At 46.6% G+C, this 17,911-nt stretch overlaps 1 protein-coding gene across 5 annotated transcripts in view; it reads left to right on the top strand.

Annotated features, from left to right (window-relative positions):
• Positions 1-17,911, top strand: part of LOC126253248 (uncharacterized) — a 364,089-nt gene that overhangs the window by 235,419 nt on the left and 110,759 nt on the right. For all 5 annotated transcript variants that reach the window (XM_049954448.1, XM_049954447.1, XM_049954449.1 and 2 more), the window contains exon 10: positions 11,762-11,955. In XM_049954448.1, coding sequence (XP_049810405.1) covers positions 11,762-11,955 — 194 coding nt within the window. The remainder of the gene's footprint in view (positions 1-11,761; positions 11,956-17,911) is intronic.

The following is a 17,911-nucleotide window of genomic DNA, read 5'->3' on the forward strand; positions in this document are numbered from 1 at the left end:
ACAATCAGACCAAATGAAACAAACGGTCACTTAAAGGGCGTCCAAACAGTCGCTTCAATACACAGTGCACCAGTCTTTGGCGCCAATGCAGAGGTATATTCTCAGAACAATAGATCGTAATGGTGCCGAACGGCATCCTTCGAGAGGTTGTCCCAAGCATCTTGCGCCTTTTGTTGCAGTTCAGCAGTGGTTCTTGCAAGCTCTGGAGAACGAGTAATTTCTCGCTTCACTGTGTACCATAAGTGTTCAATTTTTGATCTTGCTGACATGGACGTCCATCATCCTACTGAAAAGGCACACACCTTTCGGTCGGAGAAATAGCAGTAGCACGCGGATAACAGCTTGTGCAATGTAGCGGACACATGTTACAGAAACACTCAAACGTGACCGCGAATTGTAACTGATTGCCCCCCCCCCCCCCCCCATGGGATGGGACTTTGGTGTCGTCGGCAAATGCACTACGGAATAGGCAGCTCACCAGGTGTACGCCAAACAAGCGTACGTCCATCATTCGAATACGGAGAGAACCGACTCTCACGACTCTCATCACTGACGACAGCAAAGCGCCATTTCGCTCTCCGGTCATCTCTTTCACGACACCGGAGTATCGACGCTTGGTGGTGCCGCGGTGTTACTGGTAGCCTGGCCATTGGCACAGGTGATCTTAGTCCTGCTGGAAGCAGACGGTTCCCAGTGGTCGGTGATGACGCAGCAGGTGCAACATGTCCCCAGATTTCGTCCTTGGTTGATAGTCGGCCACCGCTGCTCGCATAATGCGTCGATCTTGAAGTACGCCGACCTCCAGAACCTGCTCTGACCACAGTGGAAAGCAGTGACACACCACCGATATGGCCGGCCGGGGTGGCCGAGCGGTTCTGGGCGCTACAGTCTGGAGCCGCGCGACCACTACGGTCGCAGTTTCGAATCCTGCCTCGGGCATGGATGTGTGTGATGTCCTTAGGTTAGTTAGGTTTAAGTAGTTCTAAGTTCTAGGGGACTGATGACCTCAGAAGTTAAGTCCCATAGTGCTCAGAGCCATTTGAACCATTTTGAACCACCGATATGTTGCATTCAATATGTGGAGCAGTCCGTCTATAAGTCCATCCAACATCATGCAAGCCCACATGTGACCGCTTTCAGGTGGCTAATGCTGCTCAACAAAAGTATGCATTCGTTGATGGGGCGTGGTTGCGCCCTTGAATGAGTGTTACGAACACTGTTTACCTCGAAACTTAGCACAGTACTGGCCAATGAGCCAAAACAAAGGATGAACAGACAGCCCGCCTGAGCACCATCTGATCGCCGAGGGCCATGAGTCACTAGACTGTGTTACATTTTTCCCAGCAGTGTATATAGGGTGAAGAAAAATTCGCGCATTCGTACCTCGCAGCGCGATTCCTCACATACAGTACTAGCAATATAAAAATGTCTCTCACAAAATTTCCTCCTGTATATATTTCGGGCAGTAAATGGACGATAAAGATTATCTGGCAAAACTGTAATCACATGTACGGTAACTATCTCTGTTGTCGGCGACGAGAGTACTGTGCAGTTAGTGCAGTGGCTAGCATTTTGGGTTAGCAAGCAAGAAGTCCAGGGTTCAGTTGCGGGTTGAGGCTTATTTGTTTTTATTTGCTAAATGTAGTCTACCTGGTACTGTATCTGGAGAATTACAGCGATTACAGTAGGTCTTCTGCAAAACATTTGCAATTACGTACCACGAGCACAGAAATGTAAGTACAATTGTTTTCATTGGTCAGCTTTTAAGGAAGCCGTTTGCACGTGTTGGACGCGAATTGTTGGCCCCACTGCATCTACTAGATTCAAAACCTGTTTCCTGTGTACCCTCTCCCAATGGTCCCATAGATTATTTGCAAAGCACTTTGCCAGCCCTACTGGTGACCAAAGCACTTTGCTAGCCCTACTGGTGACGTAAGGTCCAAATGAAACGTAATGGTGCCGGGCGGGATAGACGCGCAGTCTTAAGCGCCTTGACACGGTTAGCGCGGCTCCCCCCGTCGGAGGTTCGAGTCATCCCTCGGGCATAGGTGTGTGTGTTGTCCTTAGCGTAAGTTAGTTTAAGTTAGATTACGTGGTGTATAAGCCTAGGGACCGATGACCTCAGCAGTTTGGTCCCATAGTCCTTACCACAAATTTCAATTTCAAATGTAATGTACCTCAACGTGACAAGAATATTTGTTCGTGACAATCTATGGGACAGCTGGAAGGAGGGCACACACAAAAAATATTTGAAATCTGGTTGATGCAGTGGTGCGAAACAATTTTCTTCCATCATGTGATAAGGCTCCTTTAAAAGCTGATTACTGAAAACGTCTGTACCTCCAGTTCTGCGTTCGTAGTACTTAACTGCAAATGTTTTGTAGATGACCCACTGTAATCGCTGTATGATGATTAAGACGCTAGACACGGTACCACGCAGACTACATTCAGCAAATAAAAACAAATACGCGTCGACACAGAATCGAACCTTGAACCTCCTGTATGCTAACCCGAAACGCTATCCTTTGTACCAACTGTACAGTACTGTTGCTGTAACCTGGACAGAACTAGTTACCGTACGCGTGATTACGGTGTTGGCAGATTGCCAATCTTTAACGTCCATTTACTGCCCGAAATATACGCAGGACAAAATTTTGTGAGAGATATTTTTGAATTGCTAATACGTGAGGCTAAGCAGATTAAGAAGGATGTAGGTTGCAGTAAGTACTGGGAGATGAAGAAACTTGCACAGGATAGAGTAGCATGGAAAGCTGCATCAAACCGGTCTCAGGACTGAAGACAACAACAACAACAACAATACGTGAGGAATCGCGCTGCGAAGTCCGACTGCGCGAATTTTTCTTCACTCTGTATATGCAGTATCTCGAGTTCCTTTTTTAAAAAATCTTGTTCCACATAGTTTAGAAGCACACTCAAGTATATTCTTAAAAACTTCAGTTTGATTAGCTAACTGCACAGAACATGTGAAATGACTATGCTTCCACATACGTTAACCACATACGTACGGCCAGGGCGCATTGTTGATCATTCATTACTGAACACACAAATTCTGAATATTGTTTGAGTTGGTCCCGAAACACAGTCTATAAATATCAGAATCGCGTTGTCATTTAAAATGTTTACAGAGTACTGGCACAGTTTAGCTTGTTGAAATTACGGAAGGTTATCAAAAGAATCGTTACACAGCTCGATAACGATTCATGACTGCGTACACATTAGGTTTAATTCGACTACATTCCAGTACCCTTTATTTACTTTTATTGATGTTCATCTTATCTATTGATGTTCATCTTATTTAAGATACCATCCATTCCGTTCAAGTGACCTTGCTAGATCTCAATGTCAACAGCAAACATTAGCCTTTATTTCTCCTTCCTGAACTTAACTTTCTTTTCCAAATTTCTACTTGATTTCTGTACTGTCTGCACAATGTATACAGGGTGTTACAAAAAGGTACGGCCAAACTTTCAGGAAACATTCCCCACACACAAAGAAAGAAAATATATTATGTGGACATGTGTCCGGAAACGCTTAATTTCCATGTTAGAGCTCATATTAGTTTCGCTCAATGGAGCACGTTATCATGATTTCATACGGGATACTCTACCTGTGCTGCTAGAACATGTGCCTTTACAAGTACGACACAACATGTGGTTCATGCACGATAGAGCTCCTGCACATTTCAGTCGAAGTGTTCGTACGCTTCTCAAAAACAGATTCGGTGACCGTTGGATTGGTAGAGGCGGACCAATTCCATGGCCTCCACGCTCTCCTGACCTCAACCCTCTTGACTTTCATTTATGGGGGCATTTGAAAGCTCTTGTCTACGCAACCCCGGTACCGAATGTAGAGTCTCTTCGTGCTCGTATTGTGGACGGCTGTGATACAATACGCCATTCTCCAGGGCTGCATCAGCGCACCAGGGACTCCATGCGACGGAGGGTGGATGCATGTATCCTCGCTAACGGAGGACATTTTGAACATTTCCTGTAACAAAGTGCTTGAAGTCACGCTGGTACGTTCTGTTGCTGTGTGTTTCCATTCCATGATTAATGTGATTTGAAGAGAAGTAATAAAATGAGCTCTAACATGGAAAGTAAGCGTTTCCGGACACATGTCCACATAACATCTTTTCTTTATTTGTGTGTGAGGAATGTTTCCTGAAAGTTTGGCCGTACCTTTTTGTAACACCCTGTAGATATGATAACGCTGGGTATGGCCTACAACCCCGTCTTACTCACTTCTCTATTACACTCATGCTCACAAATTAAGGATAATGCTGATACATGGTGAAACAACGCTCTGGTGGGCGGTTTGAGGATTTAAATCACCTCAGGATATGACCGTCCGGTGCATTAGACCTGCGGTCGTCGCACGGTGGCGCTGGCAGCAGTCCACATACGCAGAGGTGTGTTGCTGCATGTCAGAGTACAATGCAGCGAGTAAGTTCGGAGACGTTTTCAGACGTGCTGATGGTGACTGTGTTGAAAATGGCTCAAAGAACACATATTGATGACGTTATGAGGGGTAGAATACTAGGGCGACTGGAGGCTGGTCAAACACAGCATGTCGTAGCACGGGCCCTGCGTGTGCCACAAAGTGCGATCTCAAGATTATGGCAACGATTCCAACAGACAGGAAATGTGTCCAGGCGCTACAGTACGGGATGTCTACAGTGTACAACACCACAAGAAGACCGATATCTTACCATTAGTGCCCGCAGACGGCCACGGAGTACTGCAGGTAGCCTTGCTCGGGACGACCTTACCGCAGCCACTGGAACAGTTGTTTCCAGACACACAGTCTACAGACGAGTGAACAGACATGGTTTATTCGCCCGGAGACCTGAAAGGTGCATTCCACTGACCGCTGGTCACAGGAGAGCCCTTAAAGCCTGGTGTCAAGAACACAGTACATGGTCATTGGAACAGTGGTCCCAGGTTATGTTCACGGACGAGTCCAGATAGTCTGAACAGTGATTCTCGCCGGGTTTTCATCTAGCGTGAACCAGGAACCAGATACCAACCTCTTAATGTCCTAGAAAGGGACCTGTATGGAGGTCATGGTTTGATGGTGTGGGGTGAAATTACGATTGGGGCACGTACACTCCTGTATGTCATTGACAGAGGAACTGTAAGAGATCAGGTGTATCGGGATGTCATTTTGCAGCAGGATGTCCGCCTTTTCAGGGGTGCAGTGGGTCCCACCTTCCTCCTGATGGATGATAACGCACTGCCCCAACGAGCTGCCTTCGTGGAGGAGTACCTTGAAACAGAAGATATCAGGCGATTGGAGTGACCTGCCTGTTCTCCAGACCTAAACCCCAGTACTACCCCGCAGTAATACAAATAAGACAACGAGCACGTCTGGGATGCTCTAGGTCGACGTATCGCTGCACGTCTTCAAACCTCTACGACACTTCAGAAGCTCCGACAGGCTCTGGTGCAAGAATGGGAGGCTATACCCCAGCAGCTGCTCGACCACCTGATCCAGAGTATGCCAACCCGTTGTGCGGCCTGTGTACGTGCGCATGGTGATCGTATCCCATACTGATGTCGGGGTACACCCACAGGAAACAGTGGCGTTTTGTAGCACATGTGTTTCGGGACGGTTTTCTCAACTGATCACCAATACCGTGGACTTACAGATCTGTGTTCCCTATGTGCCTATGCTATTAGCGCCAGTTTTGTGCAGTGCCACACATTCTGCAATTATCCTTAATTTATGAGCATGAGTGTATTAACTTTCTTTCATGTCTCACACAACTACAGTCTGATTCTTTACAACTTGTTACTTGTAGTCAACTTTTGGGCTACCTTTATTGATGCGAAAACGTCTATTCGCTTGTAAATCGAAATTTCTTGTGTGACAAAATAACGTCAGTTTGGAATCGGTAATAACAGCGAGATTAATAATTGGAAAGCCCGCAATGGATACATTGTATTTGTGCTTATTTGTCTCGCAGTATTTGTTTGTTTGTGAAGTCATCGTACCGGTCTAGGCGTATACACGTGATTATTACGAATTAGCTTTGTGTAAAGTTATAAATTGGTGCAGTGTGGAAACGCGTTTAGCTTGGACATGTCATTGTCATTTAGCTTGGACATGTCACTGTGAAGAGGTTGCAGAGCACTAACGGACCCAAAGTGAGACGATGAAAATATTCGCCTGAATATAAGTGCAAATAGGTATTAAGTTACGAAATAATGAATTATTCGTCTCGTACAATTCATAAATATGCGCGGAAGTATAGAAAACGCCATCACAGAGAAGCCTGCGTCGAAGGGAATCCAAAAAGCCTAAAATGTTCAGTGCAGAGCGAATGTGAGAACTACGGGAGCATCGAAAAGGGAACGAACTCGGTGGAGGGCGTGGTGTCGGTGTGTTACTTCAGCTGCCACAGACCGTTGCTACATGCAAAAAACTTGTGATTTATCTATTCTGCAATCCTTATACTACTCTTTGTATCAGTTGTATTAAAGACGTTGATAATTAAATCATATATTAATGCGAAACCCTTGTAATTATTTTCTCCCATCGTTTTCGCGAAAAATGTATAGCGCGGATCCGAATAGAGAACACAGAATTTTTTATCCCTGATAACGCCAGAGTTTCAAACAGTGTACCGCAGTCAACATTCTCCTTTTTTAACTCCTCTGAGTCATGCAACCTGTTTTGAATAAAAATTGGGCTCAGCAGCCGCGAAAATATTCGTTTGGCTTTGCAAACATGGCTTTCTATACTACCCCGCAGTAATACAAATGAAACAAATGCCCATGCGATGTGACGAGAAATGTCACAACTTCTGCGAGCACGTCAGATGCGTGGAGCAATACAGGGTGATTCCGTGATGATGTTAGATACCTTTCACGGATGCGGAGAAGGGTAAATGTATCAATTTGACTAAGGAACCGTGGTCCAGAAACTATAGAGGGGAAAGTTATAAGTGACGACCGTTTCGATACCTCTCACTGTAGTCCTCTTCTACTGCAAGGTCGCCGGCCTTGGTGGCCAAGCGGTTCTAGGCGCTACAGTCTGGAACCGCGTGACCGCTCCGGTCACAGGTTCAAATCCTGCCTTGGGCATGGATGTGTGTGATGTCCTTAGGTTATTTAGGTTTAAGTAGTTCTAAGTTCTAGGGGACTGATGACCTCAGCAGGTAAGTCCCATAATGCTCTGAGCCATTTGAACCATTTTTCGTAATCGTGAAATTCCTTTATTTACGTTTTCATTATATCCCTTTCTAGGAGAGTCAAAAAACATGTTCACATCTAGGAATTCTGGCGAAGTTACTGCGCTGAAAATACTGAATACAGTCGACCCAGAAATTGCTGTCATTTTATGAACTTGCACAACATTTATGTTATTCCTGACACCGAATCCTCAGTACATTCGATCTGACAATTTTACATTATTCTCGAATGTCATTTCGCCCTTCGAGTAGCACTGCACACAGGTCCGTGCTCCTGCATTTCACTCACTACCAAATACAAGTGAATGTACCTTTCTGCGGAAGACCGAAACCACACGTGAACATACGATGTTGCACGGAAACACAGAACATTCAGATGGTGCTGACCTACTGCACTGGTAACAGTGTACGTGTGGCAACAAAGCAATGAGACGAACGAATCCCAACACTTAGCGCCGGCAGACCGCAGGGAGCGGTTGTGACCTTGAGGTGGCTAATTTCGTGATGGCCACTCTACTCAGCCTTTTTAAAATATCACTCTGGTTGCTTTGGAGTGCTGTAGATGACGCAGCACTAGTACCAGGCAGTCACGTCCCCTGCCCCTCTACTGCTGACCTAAGTCATGACATTAAAGTGGCTTGTATCCATCAGTCGGTTGTATGGAATCACGACAATAGGATGGATAGATGTAAAGACATGGTAGAAGGGAGCTGCCGTTTTTGGTCGTTTCTTTGACGAAATAGTGACTGAAGTTGGCTAATTTGTTGGTGTATCAATACAGACAGTGAAACGCATATGTGAGGATAGTGTACTGCTCGCAGCTGTGTAACACTGTATAAGGACAGTTATGATAAGGAGGTACTAACCGAAAGGTACTGGCGACGAATGTCACGCCTTATCAATGATAATCGGATTCAGTTGCTGCTGTCAGTGATGTTCCTCCTCAACCAGTGTCTGAGGACAGACTGCAATTGACATTTGGAGCAGGTATCTCACAAAAGGGCACTGCTCAATTTGCACATCGTCCACGGATATACTGAGGTGAATACACCAGTTCCTGTCAGATTACCTAAATTAAGCACAGTTGGGCGTCTGCAGTGACTATCCCTGTATGCTGAACGTGCTGTTGACAATTTTCCCTTAACCTTTACGGCAGAGGGGACAGAAGGGGTGGTGCTGTAAAGTCCCTGATCATCAGTCCGTACGCCATTGTCGTGGATCAGATTTCGAACCTCTCTGCAGTGTCTCATGAAGTGAGGGCATGTGACACTGTTGATGGTGATCTGTCCATTAGATAGGGACATGAGGATCAGCGGTCCCCCAGGTGTTCTTCGAAACGACTAGGCTATCTGTCATTACTGGGTTTCACCGTCTCATTTACCTCATAATCTCCAACACAAGTATGACGCTGCACTACCCACACACCCATTACACTCACCTACACTTAACACATACATGTACGCTCACAGCCCTCACACTTTGCAAAGCAAAGGTGCCTGCAGGCACGAAGGATAGGGAAAACCTTTCCAATGAGGCCCTTTGAGATCTTCCAGCTACTCATGCTCTGGTACCGAGTATCGCGGGTTTCGAATCCGCGCCAGAAGACATGTACCTCGATTACCACTAGAGGTCCCTGCAGCCATCGCGTCGTTAGCCGTGGCTGCGCGCTCTCCTGAGGGCGCCACTGTGGAGCAGTTGGTCCGAGTGGCCAATAGTGACGTACCCTATCATATATTTAACCGCCTGCCCTCACTCAGCGAGGTCCACCCGCCCTCACCCTTCTTCCCCTATTGGCAGGTCCCCGGACTCGCACACGCTACGTGGACTTTCGCGCGCCGGAGATCGCCATCTGTGTCTCGTGTGTGTGACGTCGTTTTGTGTTTTTCGTGTCCGCCGTCCCGCTTCTACGTTCACTTGTGACGTCGGATTCGTCAGTGTTATGTGCGCCGTGTCAACGTGTTTTCAGTGTCGTTATCGTCGCGTGTGAACGGCTCCGTGTTTTTTGTGTATCTGTGACCACTATTTTTTTCCCCATCACTCTGTTCATTTTAATTCTCCGTTCTTGTACTGTTATTGTCACCACTATGGCTGAAGAGCGGCGTAGCATGCCGCTGCCAGCCTACCTGATTGTTCAGGTGTTAAAATAACAATAAAGTAAAAAAAAAATCTCTGCGAGGCAGTCTGATATTCGCGTGAGTCTCTCGATATCTCGCTTACAGACATCGTGTTTACGTTGCTTGTCTCCGTGTCCGAGTGGACGTCGTTGATTTCGCTAGGTTTTCGCTTGTGACCCCGTTGCTTCTTGCGTGTTGCTGTTCTTGGTGTCTTATTCGCTCGTCTGTGTCCATCCTTTCCCGTTCGTCCGTCTTGTCAGAAAGGTCATAGTTCGTAGTAATAGACGGAAAGTTATCGAGTGGTGGTGGTGGTGGTGGTGGTTAGTGTTTAACGTCCCGTCGACAACGAGGTCATTAGAGACGGAGCGCAAGCTCGGGTGAGGGAAGGATTTGGAAGGAAATCGGCCGTGCCCTTTCAAAGGAACCATCCCGGCATTTGCCTGAAACGATTTAGGGAAATCACGGAAAACCTAAATCAGGATGGCCGGAGACGGGATTGAACCGTCGTCCTCCCGAATGCGAATCCAGTGTGCTAACCACTGCGCCACCTCGCTCGGTAGTTATCGAGTGAAATAGAAGTAATATCCGGCGTTCCCCAAGGAAGTGTTATAGGCCCTCTATTGTTCCTGATATATATCAACAACATAGGAGACAATCTGAGTAGCCGTCTTAGATTGTTTGCAGATGATGCTGTCATTTACCGTCTTGTCAAGTCATCAGATGATCAAAACGAGTTGCAAAATGATTAAGATAAGATATCTGTATGGTGCGAAAAGTGCCAATTGACCCTAAATAAGGAAAAGTGTGAAGTTTTTCACATGAGTACTAAAAGAAATCAGCTAAATTTCGATTACGCGATAAGTCACACAAATCTGATGGCTGTAAATTCAACTAAATACTTAGGGATTACAATTACAAATAACCTAAATTGGAACGATCATATAGATAATATTGTGGGTAGAGCAAACCAAAGACTGCGATTCATTGGCAGAACACTTAGAAGGTGCAACAGGTCTACCAAAGATATTGCTTACACTACGCTTGTCCGCCCTATTCTGGACTATTCCTGTGCGGTGTGGGATCCGCATCAGGTGGGACTGATGGATAACATCCAAAAAGTACGAAGAAGGGCAGCTCGTTTTGTATTATCGCGAAATAGGGGAGATAATGTCACAGACATGATACGTGAATTGGAGCGGCAATAATTAAAACAAAGGCGTTTTTTGTTGCGACGTGATCTTCATATGAAATTTCAATCACCAGTTTTCTCCTCCGATTGCGAAAACATTCTGTTGTCACCCACCTGCATAGGGAAAAATGATCATCACGATAAAATAAGAGAAATCAGGGCTCGCACGGAAAAATTTAAGTGCTCGTTTTTCCCGCGTGCCGTTCGAGAGTGGAACGGTATAGAGACAGCCTGAAGGTGGTTCATCGAACCCTCTGCCAGGCACTTTATAGTGAATAGCAGAGTAATCACGTAGATGTAGATGTTTGTTCGCGGGCCGCTCCCATTCGGTCCCGCCGCGCTTCCGTTCACGGCCATCCCGCGACCGATCCGGTCGTGGTTACAACACATGCCGTATGAATTTACTTTAATCTGCACGTCTTCAATTTATCAAACAGCACAGAAACAGTACAGTGGCACACTGGGGGCATGCAGTGTGGGCTGATGGGTCATGACCCTGCTTATTTTCAAATTATGCAAGAAGTCGATTGCACCGACTGGCCAATGAGGTGATTAACCCGCAGTATGTGGAAGGTATAGTTCAGGCCGGGAGTGCTTCTGTAACACTTTTCGTACCAGGCCTCTTGCCACTCATTCAAGTTAGCGTGAACGTGAACCAAGATTTTTATTTCAACATTCTTGGTGCCCAAGTGTTGCCCTTTCTTCTAGAGTTTTGCGAGGAGTGTGCTGTAGACACTCCCGTCAACCAATATGACAACAGTTGTATTGACGCAGCTGCACACATATGTTCTACATATGACCAATACTCATGTATGCTGTCAGACCTTGACTGGCTCCCTAACTCACCCAATCTTAATGTCACTGAAAATGTCTGGGGCTGATTGGAACAACAGGCGAAACGTAGCAGTTGAAATCCTTGCAGTATGATAGCTCTATAGGATCTAAACATCAGTGAGAGACTTAACTAGATACGGCATACCTGGAGAACCTTGTGGACTCTCTTCCTCGCAGAAATGAGGCCGTTATCGTGGGCAGAGCTGGTGTTGTAGGGTCTTTTTTGATGACGTCTTGTATTTTGTCTAGTGTGCTTACTGTACCTGGCGCATCCACCGTTGTAACAGGGGCTCAGTTGTGAGGTCCCCGAATTTGTACGACGCAAGCAGTGCGCCTTACCAGCTGTTCTGGAGGCACGACCTCGGGTTGCAGTGAAGCGGACGCTCCTGACGCGGCGTGACGAATCCGCAGGGGCGGCGCCGGCGGTGGGCGGCGCTGGAGGCGCGCTGGCAGAGCGCGGGATGCCGCCGCTGCCGTCGCCCTCGCCGTACGCGCTCGCGGCCGCTGCACTCGCAGCGCTGGCCATGGGCGGCGCGGGGGCGGCGTTCACAGCGCGCTGCCTCTCCCGCAGGGTTCGCCGGAGGCGCACCAAGCTCTGCTTCCAGGTAATGCAGCCTCGCCCTACTCTCCTCCTGCAACTAATCACTACTTATCTTCCACATCTGCTTACGTGCTAAAGAACCTGTAAGTGCACTGATGGCCATTAACATTCCAACACCAGGAAGGATAGTAAATAAAGAAAATTTTACTTGTCCTGCATGTACAACATAGTAGGAAGAATATACCACGTCACAAAGAAAGAGAAACACCCTGAAGACATAGTCAGATGTCAACGTAACTGTAGAGGTACGCACCATTAGCGGGTATCCACACTACTGGCCATTAAAATTGCTACACCAAGAAGAAATGCAGATGATAAACGGGTATTCATTGGATAAATATATTATACTAGAACTGACATGTGATTACATTTTCACGCAGTTTGGGTGCATAGATCCTGAGAAATTAGTACCCAGAACAACAACCTCTGGCCATAATAACCGCCTTGATACGCCTGGGCACTGAGTCAAACAGAGCTTGGATGGGGTGTACAGGTACAGCTGCCCATGCAGCTTCAACACGATACCACAGTTCATCCAGAGTAGTGACTGGCGTATTGTGACGAGCAAGTTTCTCGGCCACCATTGGCCAGACGTTTTCAATTGGTGAGAGATCTGGAGAATGTGCTGGCAAGGGCAACAGTCGAACATTTTCTGTATCCAGAAACGCCCATACAGGACCTGCAACATGCGGTCGTGCTTTATCCTGCTGAAATGTAGGGTTTCGCAGGGATCGAATGAAGGGTAGAGAGTCCGCAGCTCGTGGTCGTGCGGTAGCGTTCTCGCTTCCCATGCCCGGGTTCCCGGGTTCGATTCCCGGCGGGGTTAGGGATTTTCTCTGCCTCGTGATGACTGGGTCTTGTGTGATGTCCTTAGGTTAGTTAGGTTTAAGTAGTTCTAAGTTCTAGGGGACTGATGACCATAGATGTTAAGTCCCAAAGTGCTCAGAGCCATTTTTTGAATCGTAGAGCCACGGGTCATGACACATCTGAAATGTAACGTCGACTGTTCAAAGTGCCATCAAAGCGAACAAGAAGTGACCGAGACGTGTAACCAATGGCACCCATACCATCACGCCGGGTGATATGCCAGTATGGCGATGACGGATACACGCTTCCAATGTGCGTTCACTGCGATGTCGCCAAACACGGATGCGACCATCATGATGCTGTGAACAGAACCTACATTCATCCGAAAAAATGACGTTTTGCCATTCGTGCACCCAGGTTCGTCGTTGAGTACACCATCGCAGGCGCTCCTGTCTGTGATGCAGCGTCAAGGGTAACCGCAGCAATGGTCTCCGAGCTGATTGTCCATTCTGGTGCAAACGTCGTCGAACTGTTCGTGCAATTGGTTGTTGTCTTGCAAACGTCCCCATCTGTTGACTCAGGGATCGAGACGTGGCTGCACGATCCGTTACAGCCATGTGAATAAGATGCGTGTTATCTCGACTGCTAGTGATACGAGGCCGTTGGGATGCAGCACGGCGTTCCGTATTACCCTCCTGAACCCACCGATTCCATATTCTGCTAACAGACATTGGATCTCAACCAACGCGAGCAGCAATGTCGCGATACGATAAACCGCAATCGCGATAGGCTACAGTCCGACCTTTATCAAAGTCGGAAACGTGATGGTAGGCATTTCTCCTCCTTACACGAGGCATCACAACAACGTTTCACCAGGCAACGCCGGTCAACTGCTGTTTGTGTATGAGAAATCGGTCGGAAACTTTCATCATGTCAGCACGTTGTAGGTGTCGCCACCGGCGCCAACCCTATGTGTATGCTCTGAAAAGCTGATCATTTGCATATCACAGCATCTTCTTCCTGTCGGTTAAATTTCGCGTCTGTAGCACGTCATCTTCGTGGTGTAGCAATTTTAATGGCCAGTAGTGTAAATGATCAGAGTTGCACTTGTCTGTCACAGGTAGAAAGACCATCCGAGTGCTTTAGTGTTGTTACCAGGTCTGGTAGAATATATAAGGACTGTGAATAACATCAGATGTCGAGTGATCGCTGAGAAGCACACGGAGATGTAGCATACTCACGTGAGACTGCGTCACCACAAACCGACTGTCTGATAGAGGCCACATTGTGGGCCTCTATTTTTGGCCAACTGGGCGACTCGTGCAGTATCTAGATTTACGGGGCATTCGGATATGACAGTGGTCTTATATTGGACTACATGGAAATGTGACGGGTGGCGTGCTTGTCATCAAGTTTCTGGTTGACCCCGTTTCATTACCACAAGGAAGGACCATTGTGGTATTGTCCAAAGTGGCACACCAAAGTCAGCGACACACGTTAATACCATAGACATTGTGATGTCTCACTGCAATCCGAAACAACGGGCGGGAGGTGCTTCAGAACGCGACACCTCTCTCTGAACAAAGTATCACCCTCGCATGGTAGTCAAAATAGAGGTGCGCATGGAAGCGCTGTGCCCAGTTCGTGCCTTCAGCTGAAGTAGTCAACATCATCGAGTACGATGAAGAGTTATGGAAGTCGCAGATGGATATGTACTATTGTAATTGTTGAACCGTGTATTTCAACAAAACACTTTGTTAGTTACAGCATCTAGTGATGCTTCAATAGTTAACCGCTGTTGTCAATTATCAAGCACTCCCGCGGCAAAGGACTGTATCAGTTTAAGTAAATCTTTTCACTATTCATATAATAAAGTGAACTAATATTTAACATACTGTAGTTCAGTTGGACCCTCTCATCGAACTATCAAAGAACCCACAGTCACAGCCAGGCGATTGTTGTTTCTCCTGATCGTGACAGAATTATGCGCCAAACACATCGTAACCGGTTTAAATCTGCGCCTGCCAGCCGAAAACGAGTACTGACCTCCCTACAATATTCTGCATCATCCGGCGCTACTGGTCAGAGAGTTGTAGTAGCCAGCCTAGAGAATTACCAACCCATGTGTACATTACTATGATCAAACCAACATGAACGGCTGTTTTTGGAGTGGTGCTGTGATTGGGAAGCATGAACTGTTGATGAATAACATTGCAATGTATTCAGCAATGAACTGCAATTCTGCACTACCCCAAATGATCATTTTTGGGGGAAATGGAAAGAGGGTCCCATTATTCAGTGTTTTGGAGACGCACAGCGATGTTACTCCTGGCGTCATAGTGTGGGGAGTCATCAGATATAATTTTTTCTCGAGGCAGGTAGTGGCTGAGGGAGCTATTATGGCATAATGGGACATCACGGACATCCTGCGTCCTCATGTGTTATCTCTCATGCTGCAGTATCGTTACATCATTTTTCAACAGGACACTTCTGGTCCACCCATGGCACATGTCTCTACAAACTGTCTGCATGTTGTTGAGGTGCGCCCTTGGGCAGCAAGATCCCCAGACTGGTTCCCAATAGAACATGTACTGGACCAGTTTCGATGTCACCTCCTACTGCTCTTATCCAGGATGTCAACGACCACGTGCAACAGTTGTGAACTAGTTTGCTTCAGGAGATATGCATTGGGGGCGGAACAGGTCCAATGTCATACTGGTAAGTCGACCCATACTGCCAAATTCTTTGTAGCTCTGACTGGAATTTGGAATCACAGAAACAACATCACATGCCTTTTCAACTTGGGAAGTTTCACTTTGTTTCCTGCTCACCTTCACCTTTTTTCTCAAGCAGTGCACATGACCAAATTTGTAGCTGATTTGGTACACAGAGCAGCCACATGTGGCAGCAACAACAGCTTTACCCCCTCTGTATATCAGTTTGAATAGAACTAGAATGCCAGATACATCTGCGTCATTCCATACTGCTTCAGCTCTGTGCCAGAGTTCATCAATCATGGCGGCTGGTGAATGGTGGCATGTCAGTGATCACATCTGTAGAATGTGCTGGGGAGAGTCAAGACACACTCTGTATTGAGGTAGGTCGGGACAGCAAATGCAAAGTGCAATCTTTCTTTATCTTGTTGAAAGACAATGTCGTAGAGATCTCGAACTTCCCTTGATACGTTGGAACTGTGACACTTGCTGTCTAAATTTCCAGCTTTACGAAACATAGGTGATTGTGTTATATACCAGTGACACCCAAAGTAAGCTGCGTGGCTGCTACGGTCGCAAGTTCGAATCCTGCCTCGAGTATGGATGTGGTGTCCTTAGGTTAGTTAGGTTTAAGTAGTTCTAAGTCTAGGGGACTGATGACCTCAGATGTTAAGTCCCATAGTGCTTAGAGTCATTTGAGCCACCCAAAGTAATCGTTTCAGGTGCTGGACTCTTATGACAATGACAAATCCAATCTGGCAGTATTCCTTCACCTCAGAGAGCCCACATACTGTTATTTTCCCAGTTCTGCTATGTACAGAACCGGGACTTGTCTGAAAGAAGACTTGCTGTCAGTGTTTTGCGGCACATCACTGTCAGTGCATCTCTCTGTGCCGCTGCGTCAAAGAGACCCTCAGTAATGGTCACCGTGTTCACAGTCCGTGGCGCTCTGAAGTCGTCAGATTGTCCGTTTGGATGCTTGACGTGCTGCAAAAAAGCTCATTTACTGATTCAAAGTACAAGATTTGGCTGTACGACTTTTCACAGCAGAACGAAAAGTACGGCTGTTCTGTCGGCCACTAGTCGCATGGGGCCGTTAAGATGCTGCATGGTCCCTGTTGAACCCATTAGTTCCAAATTTGCATGACAATCATGCGATCATGACCAATACGAGCGTCAGTATCGCAGAATGATAAACTGCGGTCTCGAGAGGCTACAATCGTGGCAAGATCCAGTTCCGACAAGAAGTGGTAGACGTTGCTCCTTGTTACAAAATGCATACGACTGATCTTCCCGCAAACAACCAACATTCAGATGAGATTACTGAATGAGAAACCCACTACATGTTTTTTATTTTCATCCCCAAGCAAAAAAAAATGGTTCAAATGGCTCTGAGCACTATGGGACTCAACTTCTGAGGTCATTAGTCCCCTAGAACTTAGAACTAGTTAAACCTAACTAACCTAAGGACATCACAAACATCCATGCCCGAGGCAGGATTCGAACCTGCGACCGTAGCGGTCCTGCGGTTCCAGACTGCAGCGCCTTTAACCGCACGGCCACTTCGGCCGGCATCCCCAAGCATGTAGTACATTTCGTGTCAGACTGACGTCTGTTGCCTGCCGCCTTCATGATGTTGCAATTTTATGGTCAGCAGTGTTGATATACTTTGTTCATCACAAGAATAAACCTGATGTACACAAATATAGTAAACTCGATGATGGGTTAGCAGCTGTAGCCCATGAACACTTGGTGTTGTCACACTCTTGGAAATAGGTCCTACTTATTACATAAGCGCAAGTGCGTGAAGTAGTGAAGGTTTTAAATTGAGATCACTTATTTATTTTTAACAAAAATTTAACATATCACACTTTTTAAAAATGATTGATATTCAGTCTACTTCTTGTAAACAAAAAACAGAATCATAATGCAATAATTTAGTACACCACAACTTACGCCCATCTCGCTACTTTAAAATGAACGAACATTTCAATAAAATGTGCAGAATTAATGCCACTACTGTTCGCTGAGATGACAAAAGTCATGGGATAGACATACACACCTATACAAATGGCGGTAGTATCGCGTACAAAACATATAAAAGGGCAGTGCACTCAGGTGATTCGTGCGAAAAAGTGTCCGACGTGACTGTGGCCACGCGAAGGGAATTAACAGACTTAACGTGGAGTGATAGTTGGAGCAAGACGTCTGCAATAACTCTCCTAGGCTAGTGACCTTATTGGTTGGACCCAAGACGACTGGAAAACCTTGGCCTGGTCAGATGAATCCTGATTTCAGTTGGTGACAGTTGACGGTAGGGTTCGAGTGTGCCACAGACCCCACGAAGCATGGACCCAAGCTGCGCAAGCTGATGGTGGCTCCAAACGGTGTGGGCTGTGTTTACATGGAATGTGCTTGGTCCTCTGGTCCAACCAAACC

This window comes from Schistocerca nitens, chromosome 4 (genome assembly GCF_023898315.1).
Source record: "Schistocerca nitens isolate TAMUIC-IGC-003100 chromosome 4, iqSchNite1.1, whole genome shotgun sequence".
Lineage (NCBI taxonomy): Eukaryota > Metazoa > Arthropoda > Insecta > Orthoptera > Acrididae > Schistocerca > Schistocerca nitens.